Consider the following 15,503-nt stretch of genomic DNA (forward strand, 5'->3'; position numbering starts at 1 on the left):
TCCCTGCCCACGGCAGGGGGTTTGGACTAGATGACCTTTAGAGGTCCCTTCCAACCCAAACTATCCTATGATTCTCAGCCTTGGTCCAAGACAGTGAGTCATTCAGGTCTGATGGAGATCCTCCTGAGAATGAAAACTGGACTGCTTTGTCTTCAGCAATATAATAATTCTGAATGATGCTAGGAAACACTACAGCCTTACTGCCAAGTTGTCATAAGCTGTGAGAACATGCTATGTCTCATGGACAGCCTCTTTTAAAATTCTGCACTGCACATCTCTCTCAGCTACAGGAACCTCCCTCAAGATGGACTTCCAAGATCCACCTTGATCTTTTGAGGTGATGAGAAAAGTCTCAGGTAAAACACTGGCCTGAGACTCCTGAAAGGAAACTTTGTATGAGAACTGCTATAGTAAGTGTGCTACTCAGGCATAAAACAGAGGCTTTGAAACATAGGAGTAACACTTTGTCCAGAGAAAAAAGCACCCTTTAGATCTCTTCAAATGCTGAAGTAGTGTCAAGATGCCATGTACTGCACAGAGAGGACTTCCCTGTTTACTTGGCTTTGATGCCAGAGATCATAGAAGCTAGTCTGACTGTGGTATTAAGAGTATCCAGTTCTTAAAAATACATACAGAGCAATGTCCAAGTTCTTTGAAAGAACAAGTGTGTAAATGAGAGGAACAGAAATCCTGGAGTACTTTATTTAGGTGACAATGGACCAGCCTCCCCAGGGATGTGGTAGAGTCCCCATTGCTGGAGGTTTTCAACATGCGATCAGACAGCGTGCTGGATAATCTCATCTAGGCTCCCTTTCCCATGAAAGGTTGGGCCAGATGATCTTTCCAACCTTCCAACCTGGGATGTTCTGTGATTCTGTGAATGCATTTTTAGGTTTGTTCCTGAGACAGAAGGTAGAGGGTTTTATGGGGAGTAAGTACAATCAATTCATAGAATAGAATAGAATAGTTTGGGTTGGAAAGGACCTCTAAAGGTCATCTAGTCCAACCCCCCTGCCGTGGGGGGGTTTGGGGGGGGGTGTTAGCTGAACAAGATTCAACTAAATCATGTTGCTCAGAGCCCCGTCCAACCTGACTCCATGTGTTGCAGAGAGATACAGTCCATTGAAAACTGATGTTAGCACACGGGGCACTTTTAACTGTAGAATTATTTTTTTGTTTTATTGTTCAATTCTTTGACATCTTGTCTGAAGACATAAGTCATTGGTACCTGGAGTTCTTTAGCATCTGTAATGTCATTGGGAAGAAGCTTTCTTGTTGCTACATACCAGCCATCAGTCTTGGGTAGGGTTGGGGGTTTTTTTTGGCACTACCTTTGCTTGGTTTGCATAAGACTTCATAAAATATTGACATGTATAACAAAAGAGAAAGTGTTCTTGTTTTGGTGTATTAATTATAGAGGAATGGAAAATGGGGTGTTATTAAGTGCTTAGGTGTTGAGGTGATGAGGCTGTGACTGAAGCTGTGGTCTTCAGAGAAATATTTCAGAACTGTTTTGGTGACTTTGTTTTTAAAGAAGCTTCTCACCCAGGGAGGGATTCAGGTGGCTTCAACCAGTCTTCACTGAGTGAAGACTCAGACTTTCCCTTGTTCTAATTTTGCATTTGGATAAGAAAGAGAGAGACATGTGCCAGTGTTGGAGGCCCTTTTAAGAGGTCACAGTCCTACTAGATCAGCAGAATCACATGAGCCTAGAGCAGATTCTCCAGTGCCCAAAGCGAAGACAGGCTTAAGCTTCAGAGAGGAGCTGTAGTTTTATGCACAGAATGCTCTTACAATCAGAATGATCAAATAACGGTTCCAGTCATGAAACCATTTTTTAATGTTCTTGACTTTAGATTTCTGGAGCCTTTGGATTTTAGTTTATTTCCCAGTGTTAAAATGTGTTCTTCTGTATTCTTCTTCGTCCAAAGAATGTGTTTGGTCTTCTGAAAAGAATTGCTTCATTTTCTTATTCCAGGATGATCAAGCTATGTGCTATCTGTTTCATAGTGCAGAAAGCAGAAGATAACCCACTCTTCATTCTGGAAATAAGAAGCTAAACTTCCTTTAGGTTTCAGCTTCAGCATGGAGTTGTAGAAGCATTTGCCAGGAGGACACCTGCAGTACTCTTTAGGTCTCTGCAGTATTTAATCATCACTTTAGTTTTTGCCTGCCAGTTCATGGCTTTCCAGGATTCTGATTTTGTATATAAATAAAAGCTTTTGGCAGTTCATATTGTGTGTGCAAAGAAATACTGCAATTTGATGTGTAATTTTTACATATCAATACAGCTCCAAAAGGAAAATATTTCTCTTCATTTTGATTTTAGTTGTTGCTACTAATATTCTGTATTAATATTGAGCCAAAGCTGATGGCAAATTGCACAAATAACTTTGTAAGATGACTTAGAAAAGACCTGAGGTTGAGAGACAGAATAAGAAAGGAGTGTATTTTTGGCACTTCTCTAACTCCATCCAGGATTTCATTTCATTCATCCATCTGGTCTCTCTGGAATGAATGCAGTGAATTTGATTAAAGGAAACAAGGCTTATAAGCCTGACCCAGCACACTGGCAGATCTGACGATGCTTCTGCATCATTTAGCCCCTGCATTTTCAGTCTCTCAGTGTGAAGCAAAGAGGATGAACAATCATTCCATTAATACAACTGTGTTAATATGTTAACAAAAATGACTTAGATGGTCATATTTTACCTTATTTTTCATAACACTTTGTTTTTTAAAAGTAGCTTTTCTTTTTATTTTTTTCCCTATCTTTAAATAAAAACCAAGGTGTGACTATAAAAAATTACCTATAGCTTCATGTATTGTCTGAATTAGACAAAACTGTTATGTATCTGCTATGTAGGGCCTAACTCACAGCTTGTCAAAATTGTTCAGAAGTTTGTCCCTGAATTCAGTGAGATAAGGAGCAGTCCAATATGATGTGTACTTTCACATTGAAACCAATGGTGAAATCGTAGAATTGGCCAATTTTTGAAAGATGTAACCAAGAAAAACTGCTACGGAGTAGGCAGGGGAGAGCACGTTATCAGGAATTGTCATTTCAGTTCATATTGCTTCTGGAGTAAAAAACAGACTTTCAAAAACCTTCCTCAAACCAAATATTTTAGGCTATATTTTCTATGTTTTTCTGGTCTATTAATGAACTAATTGTTTAAAGACTCAGAAGTATTTTTAATTGAGCTGTTTGAATTCTTACTGTTGCACAGACAGGTATGGTGCGCTGCGATACAGCTGTGGGAACCCCCGACTACATATCGCCCGAAGTTTTGAAATCGCAAGGAGGTGATGGTTATTATGGACGGGAATGTGACTGGTGGTCTGTAGGAGTTTTCCTTTTTGAGATGCTAGTTGGTAAGTAGTGATTTCTTCTGCTAATGAGATTATAATTTAGTCTTTACTGTGCCTTTAGCTGTACTTTGCTGCAAGGGGGCTGGTTGTACCTCACTATCTAGCAGCTTCTGACTTTTGGCTGATGCTGTTGTTTCATTCCTGTTCTCTTTGCTCTCTGTTGCTCTTACGCTGTGACAGCTGGTTGCATGATGCTCAGTGATTAGTTCCCTGACTCGGTTCAGCTTAAAACTAATTCTTAGAATAGTTTTAACTGGGGTCAGCTACCTCACCATCTCACGAACCTTTGTGCCACCTCAGGGGCAGTGCTGAGTTTTCAGGGATGCAGATGGGAAAGGGGTGGGAAGGGCAGGACTGCCCCCCGTCCCCTTTCTTTTTTTTTCCCTCCTCTTCTCCCCCGCCCTTCCTTTTTTCCCCGTCGTTTACACCCACTCCCCACTCTCCCCCATTCCCCCCCATTTTTTACCCCCAGCACCAGCAATGGCTTCTGTTATGTCAAAATGACTGTGGAAGCATGGCTTGGTTCTTTCTTTTACGCTTGAGTCAGGATTTTCCAGTAAAGTACACTGGACTGCTATGGCAACGAACATAGAATATAATCTGTTAAGGAGATGAGTCATCTGCATCTTAAAATACCGTGAGGATCAGTATTATAGTCTGGTAGCAAAATACTGATTATAGAAGGATGGAATTGAGCATATAATTATTAAAAATCCAAATCAGCATGTTCTGGGAATATTGCAGATCCGATGTTTCTGGTGTCCTGAGCCAGGAAAGTTGTTTGGATATATGATGCTGCTGAAATCTCTGTGTCTTTTGCAATGGAGGCATTTTGACTTACAAAAAGTGTGTTTTTATAATCAATAATCACTCATAAACAATTTTGGCAATAAATAAAATTCTTCCATTATTAAACCACTGGACATAGCTGTCCAGAAATGTTTTCTCAGAGCCTCTTTTTTTTTTTTTCTTGTATCTGAGAGGATTCTCCCCTTTTTATCCTTCTAATGAAAATATTTTTTTAAAGTAAAAGTGGAGAGGTACAGTTTTTGCAGGAGCTAGATTATATGAGGGAGCCTGTGCTCGATTAGGACAAAAATCGATCTACATCTCAGTGCAACACTGTGTTTTTATTCCGATGTTTCAGTATGGGTTGCTAAGCTTAAGGGTGTTATTTGGTGTAGTTGTTCCTAGAGTTTGGAGTTGTGTATTAAAAAATTTCTAATATTTCATAGGTCTTGTATTTTTTCCTCCCAAAGTATGGGAGGAAATGCTATTTTTACTACTTTTTTTCTTCCTTTTTTTCTTTAGTACTCAACATCATTTTTTTCTTGTGCATACTCTAGACTGGAAACTTCACTTTCATTGACTCTGTGATTTTTCAGACACTACTTCTAATGGGAATGAAATAACAATTTTGGTTCAGTTTTAGCCATGCCATAACCTACGTGTGATTAAGACTGTACCCTTTCAGCTGAATTCTTGTCTTCTCTCTTTGCTTTTCATGAAGCCTTCTTCCTGGGCGCACACCCCCCTCCCCCCTTTTTTTTTTTTTTTAATATGAACCTCTTTCTTCCTCTGAAATGGATATGTGATTTTCTATCTATGCAGTCTTCTTGAAATGTTAAAACCTGCTTCACCTTTATACTGGTAATTACAGTTACAGGGCCTAGTTATGCCCTGTAATTTTTTTGTTTATTTGTTGTTCTCCAATCATCATATTCCAACCTCAGCTGGATTTCCTGTCTGACAGTGCTACATGGTTTCCTTCAATGACTTTGTTTACAAGTATTTGAGGCTCAGGTCAAAGTCATTTGACAAAGTGTCTAGAAAAACATGCAACTTCTCTTCAATAACGATATAACTTTTCTGGTCCTTGTATTTGAACTAGGAATAATGAGACTATTCAAAACAGCTCTTCTACCCCCACATACATATTGTTAAGAGACAGGCACTGATAAACTGGTTTGGAGTATTTGATACAGGCTAACTTTGACCTTTGATGAAACCTTTGTCCCTTTATTATCCTATGGTATTTTGACTATTGAAGATTTCTTCTTTTTCACCGTCAACAACATCTAACATGAACCAATGTTAGCGTTATCATTTCCATTCTTAAATAGCCTTATTAGTTTCAAGATCCCATTAACAACAAATGTTTTTAAAAGCCTTTGTGGACTTTCACACTTGGTTTTCTCTTGATAATCTTTCTTAGTTTCTCCGTATCCCACACATTGGTAGAAAATATCTGGTTTTGTTTGTGTTTATGTATCAGTTCCCATCTGTGGTCTTCTAAAACTTTACACTCTGAAGAAAGCACAGAAAGCATTCTGATGTTCTGCTTTTAGTAAAGACATAGTAGTAATGAAAACAGTACTACTTTTTATTGTGCGCTTAACTAAAAGCTAAAATGTTGGTCAGAGGGTGAATCCTAACATCACTTTAGTTCAGTGACTTAGGGTAGTTTTGAGATGTGGCCTAAATCAAAGCTGTTTCTGAGACCGAAGACAACTGAGAAAGGGAAGGTTTGGAAAAAGGGAGGCAGCAGCAACTACCTGTGGAATCAGTTGATCACAGTGATCCTCCTCTCCAGTGTACTGGTATGGCAACGTAATGAATTTACTAGAAGTCTAGAAGTTTAATTCGAGCTGTTGTGTACTAATTTCTTATTTTGCCATAAGATGACAGAAAAAGGCTGAAGGGCAGGATTGTTGCATTTATATTCCTTTTGAAAGCCGAATGGTTTTTCTCCATTGATCTGTTCGTATATTTTTTCATGTACCCAGCTTTTGCAATTTTTAGTACCTTGCTGGAAGCATGCAGTCAGCATGCTGACTGCCCTGCCGGGTGATCCCCGTCTGCATGCAGCACACCAGGAACGAGGAAGGAGCCTAGCTCATGTGATTTATTGTTCACCTTCTTTATTAAACCTATGGATTAGTTGTGAGACAGGATTTATGTAAAAGGTGCAGCCTCTTGATTACTGACCCGAACCATTTGTATATCCAGAATGTTGTCAGTTAACTTGAATACCTTTATCAATACTAATTCTTTTCAGTTGTCCCAGTTTTACCTTCTTAAGGACATTTGCAAAGAAACTAGACTCAACTAAAGCCTATGCTGCAAGCCTTTGGGTGAGAAAGGTCTATGATTTTAAAAGCCACCTGCCCATGTTCATATGGGCACCCAAGCTAATATAATTTATCAGTCAACAAGATTTATTAATACGGGTTTAACAGTGCAGTAACACACTGTGAAGGCTACTGCTCAGAACCGCCTTGCCTTAGGCAGCTCCAGGGGTAGGCAGGATAGACCTGCGTGCCTCTGAAACGGTCTTTGGTGGATTCCCTCCAACAAATATGTGTTAGCAAATCTTTAATGGGTTTCGGTCCATTATACCCATGGAAGCTCTTAAAGAAGGAGGTTTATGTGGATGTCAGCCATCATGTAAATTAGAAAACAAGGTGATGGTCTTCAGGTAGAACAAAAGATGCAATTCACTGGGCAAAATTTTGGTAGTGATATGCAGGATGGAAAACAGTTTAGTTTTGTAACACAGACATTTTGGAGAAGGAATATTTTTAGTAGTATACATTATTTTGTACCCTGCATTCCAATTTTATTTTTTGTTTAAATAAAAGACTATTTTAGGTAAAACTGCTTGTAGACTTTTCTTTATATCTTTTGGTTTTTTTCAACTTAAATGACTTGAACATGACTCAAAATCACAGTGAATTTACTGTTTTATTTTCAGGCGATACTCCTTTTTATGCAGACTCACTAGTAGGAACATACAGTAAAATTATGGATCATAAGAACTCATTACATTTCCCAGATGATGTGGAAATATCTAAGCATGCAAAGAACCTCATCTGTGCCTTTTTAACTGATAGGTAAGTGCATGTATTATTCTGGTACTGTTTTTATTTTGGATGGTTATTAGCACATGTACACTGTAAAAATTAATTCCTTCCATTACTTCTCCTAATCTCTGTTCAAATCTCTTCTGCAAAATCTCCTGCTCTCTAGTTTTTCTTTTGGGGTGTTTTTTCCAGGTATTGTATTTTATTTCTATGAGCAGTTCTGACAGCTCTTGTTAACAACGGAATTTGTGCCAGACAAATCCTGCCAATTGCGGTGTATAATACAGTAACAAACCTGTAAGGTTGAAAGTAATTTGTAAGCTCCAAGGCAGGGACCAAATCATTGTGCTCAGTGTTGAAGTGGGTGTTACTTAAAAAATGAAAGCAAATACTTCTGTGGAAATAAGCATGTATTTACTGAGTTTGTTTAAGCTTTCTTAGAATGTTTGAACTTTTTTTTAATTTACTTTGTTGTATTAATTGACGAGTATAGCTGACAAACCAGCAAGGATATTGTTTTGGCTATAAATAGATCCTAGAGGTCTCCCTTTGTGGAACTGAGCCATTTATTGATACTGTGTAAGCTTGTTCTTGACCTGAACACTTACATTTTCTTTAGTTCCAGAAAGCAGAGATCATCTTCAATTTCTCTGATTTAAAAGAAGAACGCTGTAGGTCCATAGTTAACTCTGGATCGATGATGCCTTCTTATGCTTTCCTGTGGTCACCTGAACTTGGCTACAGCAGAGCATCTAGCCTTTATAGAACGAGGGATGAAGAAAAAAAAATGCCTTATAATGGTTTTTGCATTCAAAGAGAGATTGTTTGCTTGCTCTGTTGAGCAAGATTGCGGTTACTCAGGAAGGATGTGCTTTAACAGCGTTTTTCACCCTTCGCAGCTGAAGGGTAAAGAGAAAATATGAGTAGAATTTAATAATGTAAATGCGTCAAGGTGTACTTCCACTACGTGTGTCCGTCTTCCTGTTTATATTTAATACAGTGCCTGAGCGATTTATTTGGAACAGATACCTTCTTTCCATATGCATGATCACTGCTGAAGCACTTAAAGAAGGAATAAGCATCAACCCTATGATTTATTAGTTCTTCTGCACGCATTGTTTTTATCTCCTGTTCTTGTAGATAGTTTTAAGAGAGGCTTCTTCTGGTCAAACTAAAAGTTTCTTGTTGCACTTAAGCTTTAAAATATCAGCAAAAGATGTGTCAGGGTTAGTTATGGGACAGAGGATGGAATTCTTAAAATATTTCAGTCCAGCTTTGAATAACTGTTCTGTGCAGTAAGTTAGACCTTCCTTCACTTACATCTTAAGGTTTGTCATGTGGTTTGGCAGACATGGAACTTAGCGGTTCCCCCCCCGCCCCCCGAGGGTGCTGGGTTTTTGTTTTAGTTTTTAGTTTTTTCTTAGTTTTTGCCTCAGTGCTCTCTTTCTTGCTTTACTCCCCACGTGGCAGACTCCAAGTTCTGGACATTTTAGCAGTCACAGGGAGAGTGCATGCTAAGAAACAGACTACATTTTATTTAAGAAACTACAGATCAGTGGTTGGTGTTTTTTAAATTTTTTCATTTCACCATTAATGTGGTTAACACAGACAACCGTTACTGAAAGTTTCTTTGCTGCTTATGAGCAAATCAGAATTTAAATAACAAAAACTAAGTGTTGTTTTTCCTAATGTGAATTTGGCTTAATTGCTATGTTTAGGGATGTGCGACTTGGGAGAAATGGGGTAGAAGAAATAAAGCATCACCCTTTCTTCAAGAGTGATCAGTGGAACTGGGACAACATTCGAGAGAGTAAGTAAATTAGCTTAAAAGTTCTATTTTTAGTCAGTATTTGCAATAGTAGAAATGGAAAAAAAACTTTAGGCTGTATAAATTATTTTCTGTCTAACGGGAATCTTGCTCAAACTGCCGTATTTATCATTTATATTATAAAACCTCTTATCAGTAAAGGTTAGTAAATGCACATTTTTCCTGCTGGAATTATCCTCACCGTTATCATGCTTTTAATGTATACATTCTGTTTTGAACAACAGAACTGGATGTTTTAGAATTCTAAAAAGAATGCACATTAGGTTCTGTTTCTTTGTGGCTTTTGTTGTTTTGTTTGGGGTTTTTTGTTGTTTATTTTTTTTTAACCTTCTGTAGTTAAGACAGTAGTTTGACAGAGGTCTTGTCAGTTTTACTGCTTTTCATTTAAGGCATTGTGAACTTGATAGCTTTAAGCAAAAAAACAGAGTATGTCAGTTCAGATCATGAACTTGGTCTAACTTCTAAAGTCATATATTTACTAAAGTTTCTTAAAATGATGATTGTATTTAGAGTTCTTTCTCAAATGTGATTACCTTAGCAAATACATTTTGCGCGTTAGAAACTCTATGCATTAGGCAACTAATGTAAAAATAGATTTCTCTAGGAAAAAAATGTTCACAGTAATATTTACAGATCTGCTGCATGGTTAATACATATTTAACTAGCAGGACAACTTATATTATAGGCTTTTTAACATTACAGAGATACCAGTATATAGCAAGTGGCTGAAACATGGAGTGAAGTTGATCTTTTCTTCCCTTTTTATAGCTGCTGCTCCTGTTGTTCCTGAGCTTAGCAGTGATATAGATAGCAGTAATTTTGATGACATTGAGGACGACAAGGGAGACGTGGAAACCTTTCCAATCCCCAAAGCCTTCGTGGGAAACCAGCTGCCTTTTATAGGATTTACCTACTATAGAGACAATTTGTATGTGATACTTTAATATGCATTTTTAGAAATACATAATACCTGCAGATTTTTCTTATAGCCTATCCTTTTTTCACTCTAGATACATACTTTATTCATTGCACTATATTCATATGTGTCCAGTTGCAAAGATACAAAATACAGAGTTTAAGTAGAATATGTCATTTGCTCCTCTTTTGGTTATTTTGATAACTCCGATTAAACACAGTATTTTTATATACACAAAATTATATAGTCTCTTAAAATCTTTTAGAGTTAAAATACTGATAGATTTGTAATTTAGTTCTAAAATGGCTTTTTATTAGTAGCTTTAGAAAGAAGTTTATACAAAAGAATAGCTTGCTAGGACTCAACTTGAATAGTTAAATAATTGTATTAATTCAAAAATTATAAGCTGCTGTGGATTTGAAAACATGTTATACTTCACTTAAGAAAAGATTCAAATCAAAAAGATGCACTCACACTGAAATACAACAAGCTTCATTCTGAGAATAGCACAGGAGAAATTAAGACTTGAGAGAATTGATTAAAAAGAGTTGATTGGCAAGGTTGCCAGAGTTGTTGAAAACTTGAATAAGAGCTGGAGGGATTTGTTTTTGTTTTTGACAGGTTGCTAAGTGACTCCTCTCAGTCTTGCAGAGAAAATGAATCCGTGCAATCTAGTAAAAATGAGGTTAGTGCCTTTTTTCGTAAGTATTAATGGTATTATTAACTAATTTTGTTAAGTCTGTTAAGAAAAGACAAAGTCTAAAATAAGTTTTCAAGAAATTTTGTGGGGGGCTTTTTGTCTTTTAATGGTCCTCAATAAAAATGATATTTTCTATTTACAGGACAGCAAGGAGGTAAGTATATTATTTGAATTATGAAAGGAATAAAAAATTTCCTACATAATTTGTGTGAATGTGAAATATCACATCTCAATATATGAAAAACCATATAAATATATGAATAAACATATCATATATTTATTCACCAAATTGTTAACAGTAAACCGGTTGTATTTGGAAACAGTTGTACTCAAGCATTAAGGTACTATAGTATAAAGATGAATGAATACAGATTTTTCTCGAATTCTTTTGGCTTCTAGAATTTGTTTGGAAAACAAATGCGTAAGGCTCTGTTTGCCACAAACAGCATCACTCTTGGAAGGTTGTGAATTTTGGCTCCACACTTGCCTGAGTGATTCATGACTGATTTATTCAGAGTTTGGAAAAGTAAATTGTCACCTGCAGTGATAAAGGAATGTTTAAATCATGCTCTCAGTTGAAGTGAGTGTATGGAGCATGTTTATCCAGCTTTTGGAGACTGACAATTGAATTTAAATTTGCAGATGATGGGAGAAAGCTATGGAATTTTCATGTACTTACTTCATTATGTTACTTAAACATTTGTATTATTCAAGTGTAGATAGTATATTGTTAACATTTCTTAAAACTTACAATTCCTTTTCAAAGTTTAAAAAATAAGTAAAGGAAACGCATTATGTATCGACCAGCATAAATTTAAATGCAAATGTTTATTAGACTCCACTTCATTCCTTCCTGTCATTGCTGAATAGATGAATAGTTTTAGACATTGCTGAATAGATTAATAGTTTTAGAGTTTCCCTTTTAAAAGAAATGCTACTGCTGTTTAAAATACATAGTGTCACATTCGTGATATTCGCTTTATGTTGCGATAGTAAACGTAGTTGGTAAAATTTTGCATTTCATTTCTGGTAACTTTTTTCATTTGTATTTTCTCAAGCAGTGAATCTCCAGTCTTGGTGTCCTTTTCAGTGTCCCCGTTCTTATAATTGTAACAATTATAAAGTATTTCAGAAAACTACGTTTTTACAGTTTATGTTTGGAGGGTAGAGGAGGAGGGGGAAGGGAGGAAAATAAATGCTTTTGAAAGCCTGAAGACGTGAGACGATTCCAACATTTATTATTTATGATTTATTTTATGAATATTTGGGTATGTGACTCACAATTTCTTTATAATATTTTAGTAAGCAAAACAAAGTATTCTCAAACTTGAAAAGTGTTTGTTAGCTTCTGTATGTGTTAGACGAAGAAATTATTCTTTATGTGAGGTCATTGAGCATGTTTAGTAATATTCTCTGAATATTGTCCAATTTGGTCATGTGGCCCCCTTTTTATTTTTTAATTTTATTTAGAAAAGACTATCCCGAAAATTCTGCTCCAGTGGAAAGTCTCTGTCTGCAGAGAAAGAGTACAGCAAAGGGCCAGTAACAATATTCTTTGTCTGTAGAAGTTTTACGAGTCACAACCTGTGGCATGTAATTCTGCGATGGTTAGATTTAATGTAGCCTGCAGCAAATTTTGTTACTATGGATCTGTGTCTTTAAAATCATCAGGATTAATACCTTATAAAGATGTAACCTTCTGGTGATGGTTTTAAAATAATATGGTGGAAGGTTGAATTCATTTTCCTCGCTTTCCCTTTTTTTGTTATTTAATTGAAATACACTTGTTTTATGTGGTAGCATTTTTATATGTGGGCCATGCTTTTTTGACATTCTACACAGTTTCAGAAAAAACTAAGCAAGCTAGAAGAACAGCTCAGTAACGAATTGCAAGCCAAAGATGAACTAGAACAGAAGTACAGGTGAGACTGTTTTGACGTTTGGTATGTTTATAAAGAAGTTTTATTACACCTTTTGTTTTTGAATGCTTTAAGGGGATTCCCAACCCTGCAAGCAGACCTCACTGTAAATTGCTGGCTTAATTCTTGCTACTCCTGTGACTAGTTGTTTTTTTTGTTTGTTTTTGCCTTAACTCTCCATAAGATTCTCTCTATTGTTTAATTTCCCCAGTCCTTGAAGTTTCACGTGATTGCTGAAAATAGAGTATCTTACATAAAATTAATCAGTCACATCCAAACATTCTAATTTCTGTATAATCAGCAGGGTTTAAAAATATTTTTCAAACTTCTTCAGGTCTACTAATACTCGTTTAGAGAAGATAGTGAAAGAGCTAGATGAAGAGGTAAGTCTGTAGTTATTTCTTATTGGAATTAGAACTTTTAACGTTTGTGCGTGGCTTTTTTCCTTAGGAAACAGCAAATTACTTTTGAGTAGCTGTGTATTTATAGCAAGTAATACCAGTTGATTTCCCTATATTCACAAGCCTGAAATTGTTGTCACTGTTAAAACATTTTCATTGTGATTTCAGTACTACAACTACACATTTGTTTCCAGAATCTGTTTTTTACCGTGCTCTTAATTTGGAGGACAGTGTAATATGAATAATCCATATACAATTCTAATAACTGAAGATGTGAGAGTAATGTTGCTAGAAGAGGAAGCCCATTCTTTGCACTGTTCAAACAGTGTCAGTAAAAGGACCCTCTTTCTTGCCCAGCTTTGCACTTTAGTGCTACTACAAATTTGTTGTATCTTTAGTGGACGTGTACAACTTAATGTACTGCTCATCCAGGTGCATGTTGAGACCATACAGTACATGGATGTTTCTGTGCTTCCTGAGTCGCTGCTAGGTTGGTTTACCGGATTCATCAAATCCAAATGATCAAACAGTTTTTAAATTGTAAAAGCTCCTGGCCATATGTCGTGGTCTAACCTCAGTCGGCAACTAAGCACCACGCAGCCGCTCGCTCACTCCCCCCGCCCCCCGGTGGGATGGGGGAGAGAATTGGAAAAGCACAAGTGAGAAGAACTCGTGGGTTGAGATAGAGTTTAATAATTGAAATAAAATGATAATGATAATAATATGATAATAATAATAACACACAAAGCAAGTGATGCACAGTACAATTGCTCACCACCCGCCGACCGATGCCCAGCCAGTCCCTGAGCAGCGGCCCCCCCAGCCAGCTTTCCCCAGTTTATGTATTGAGCATGACGTCACATGGTATGGAATGTCCCTTTGGCCAGTTTGGCTGTGCCCCCTCCCAGCTTCTTGTGCACCTCCAGCCTTCTCAGTCGGTAGAGCATGGAAAACTAAAAAGTCCTTGGCTGGTGTAAGCATTACCTAGCAACAACTAAAACATCGGTGCCTTATCAACATTGTTCTCACCCTAAATCCAAAACACAGCACTGTACCAGCTACTAGGAAGGAAATTAACTCTACCCCTGCCGAAACCAGGACACCATAGTCATCCTGGGCTGGATTTGACCACATGTTCTGATACGCTGTGTTTGCGGCAGGCAAATGAACTGTCTCTTTCTCCATTACAAACTAAACTGAGTGTGAGAGGTGTCTTTTTATCATTTAAAGATGATACATACATTCTTCTGTATGTAATTAGTGGTGTTTTCTTAAAAATATATACAGATAACTTCAAGGAAGAACGTAGAGTCTGCAGTCAGACAGTTAGAAAGAGAGAAGGCTCTTCTTCAGCATAAGAATACAGAATACCAGAGAAAAGCAGAACATGAAGCAGATAAGAAACGCAATTTGGAAAATGAGGGTATGTTGAACCATGCTTGCAGGGTTCTGTTTTGATGTGAGTCTTTAAAAGATAAAATAAATGAAGTATAGCTCAAATTAAAGCTTTTTCATGACAGTGATTAACAATGTTGAATTTTTTTTGTTATAGTTAACAGTTTGAAAGACCAGCTTGAAGATTTAAAAAAGAGGAATCAGAACTCTCAAATATCCAATGAGAAAATCAATCAACTGCAAAGACAGGCATGCCAACTTTATTTATGTAAATTTTAAAATAATAGCTGTTTGAACTACAGATTTTACTAGTAGTGGAGGGAGTTAAAATGTGTAATGAAGTTTTAAAAGCTGTTCTTTCTTGTCATGTTTTGGTGTTCAAAAGTAATCTTAAAATGCATTCCTTTTTATTTCTTTAATCCATAAAATCTAGTATTCTGTAGTAGAAATGGTAGATGTTATATTTTAATTGTTTCTGAAGTATGTTTTTATCAATCCTTAGTTGGATGAAGCCAATTCTTTGCTGCGATCAGAGTCTGATACTGCAGCCAGGTTAAGAAAGAACCAGACAGAAAGCACAAAGCAAATACAGCAGCTGGAAGCTAATAATCGAGAACTACAAGATAAGAACTGCCTGCTAGAGAATGCTAAACTCAAACTGGAGAAGGACTTTCTCAATCTTCAGTCGGCTCTAGAATCAGAAAGGAGAGATCGAAGTCATGGATCAGAGATTATCAGTGATTTACAAGGTATTCCCGCAAGTGTTCTGAAGTTAAGCTTGCTTCTCATTTCGGAAATAAAAATAGGTTTTGGTGATGTTACTTGAGCTTCAAATTGTGACTATATTCGCATGCTGTTCTATACAATGTTCTGTAAGCATGGGCACACTTTTAAGAGAAAATATGTGATAACATTTATAAAATGTTTTGATAACTTTTAAAATCACCCTGAAGGGAGATGTTCTTAATAATCAGAATTAGAAGCTGTTACATTTGAAAATTTTTATCTCTAAGTAGATACAGTACATTCTTTTTCCACATACTGCCCAGCCTCATTGATGTTTTGGTCATTTTTAGGTCGAATATCTAGCCTGGAAGAAGAAGTAAAAA

At 36.7% G+C, this 15,503-nt stretch overlaps 1 protein-coding gene across 1 annotated transcript in view; it reads left to right on the forward strand.

The window, feature by feature from the left end:
• Positions 1–15,503, forward strand: part of ROCK2 (Rho-associated, coiled-coil containing protein kinase 2) — a 63,355-nt gene that overhangs the window by 24,086 nt on the left and 23,766 nt on the right. Inside the window, 13 exon segments of the mRNA XM_009332484.1 lie at positions 3,231–3,375; positions 7,127–7,265; positions 8,954–9,045; positions 9,832–9,991; positions 10,601–10,664; positions 10,822–10,833; positions 12,522–12,601; positions 12,933–12,981; positions 14,287–14,422; positions 14,552–14,643; positions 14,897–15,143; positions 15,471–15,500; position 15,503. The exon segment at position 15,503 is cut by the window's right edge and continues 70 nt beyond it. Coding sequence (XP_009330759.1) covers positions 3,231–3,375; positions 7,127–7,265; positions 8,954–9,045; positions 9,832–9,991; positions 10,601–10,664; positions 10,822–10,833; positions 12,522–12,601; positions 12,933–12,981; positions 14,287–14,422; positions 14,552–14,643; positions 14,897–15,143; positions 15,471–15,500; position 15,503 — 1,247 coding nt within the window.

The sequence above is a fragment of the Pygoscelis adeliae genome, unplaced genomic scaffold, assembly GCF_000699105.1.
Source record: "Pygoscelis adeliae isolate BGI_AS28 unplaced genomic scaffold, ASM69910v1 Scaffold168, whole genome shotgun sequence".
In the NCBI taxonomy this organism is placed as follows: domain Eukaryota; kingdom Metazoa; phylum Chordata; class Aves; order Sphenisciformes; family Spheniscidae; genus Pygoscelis; species Pygoscelis adeliae.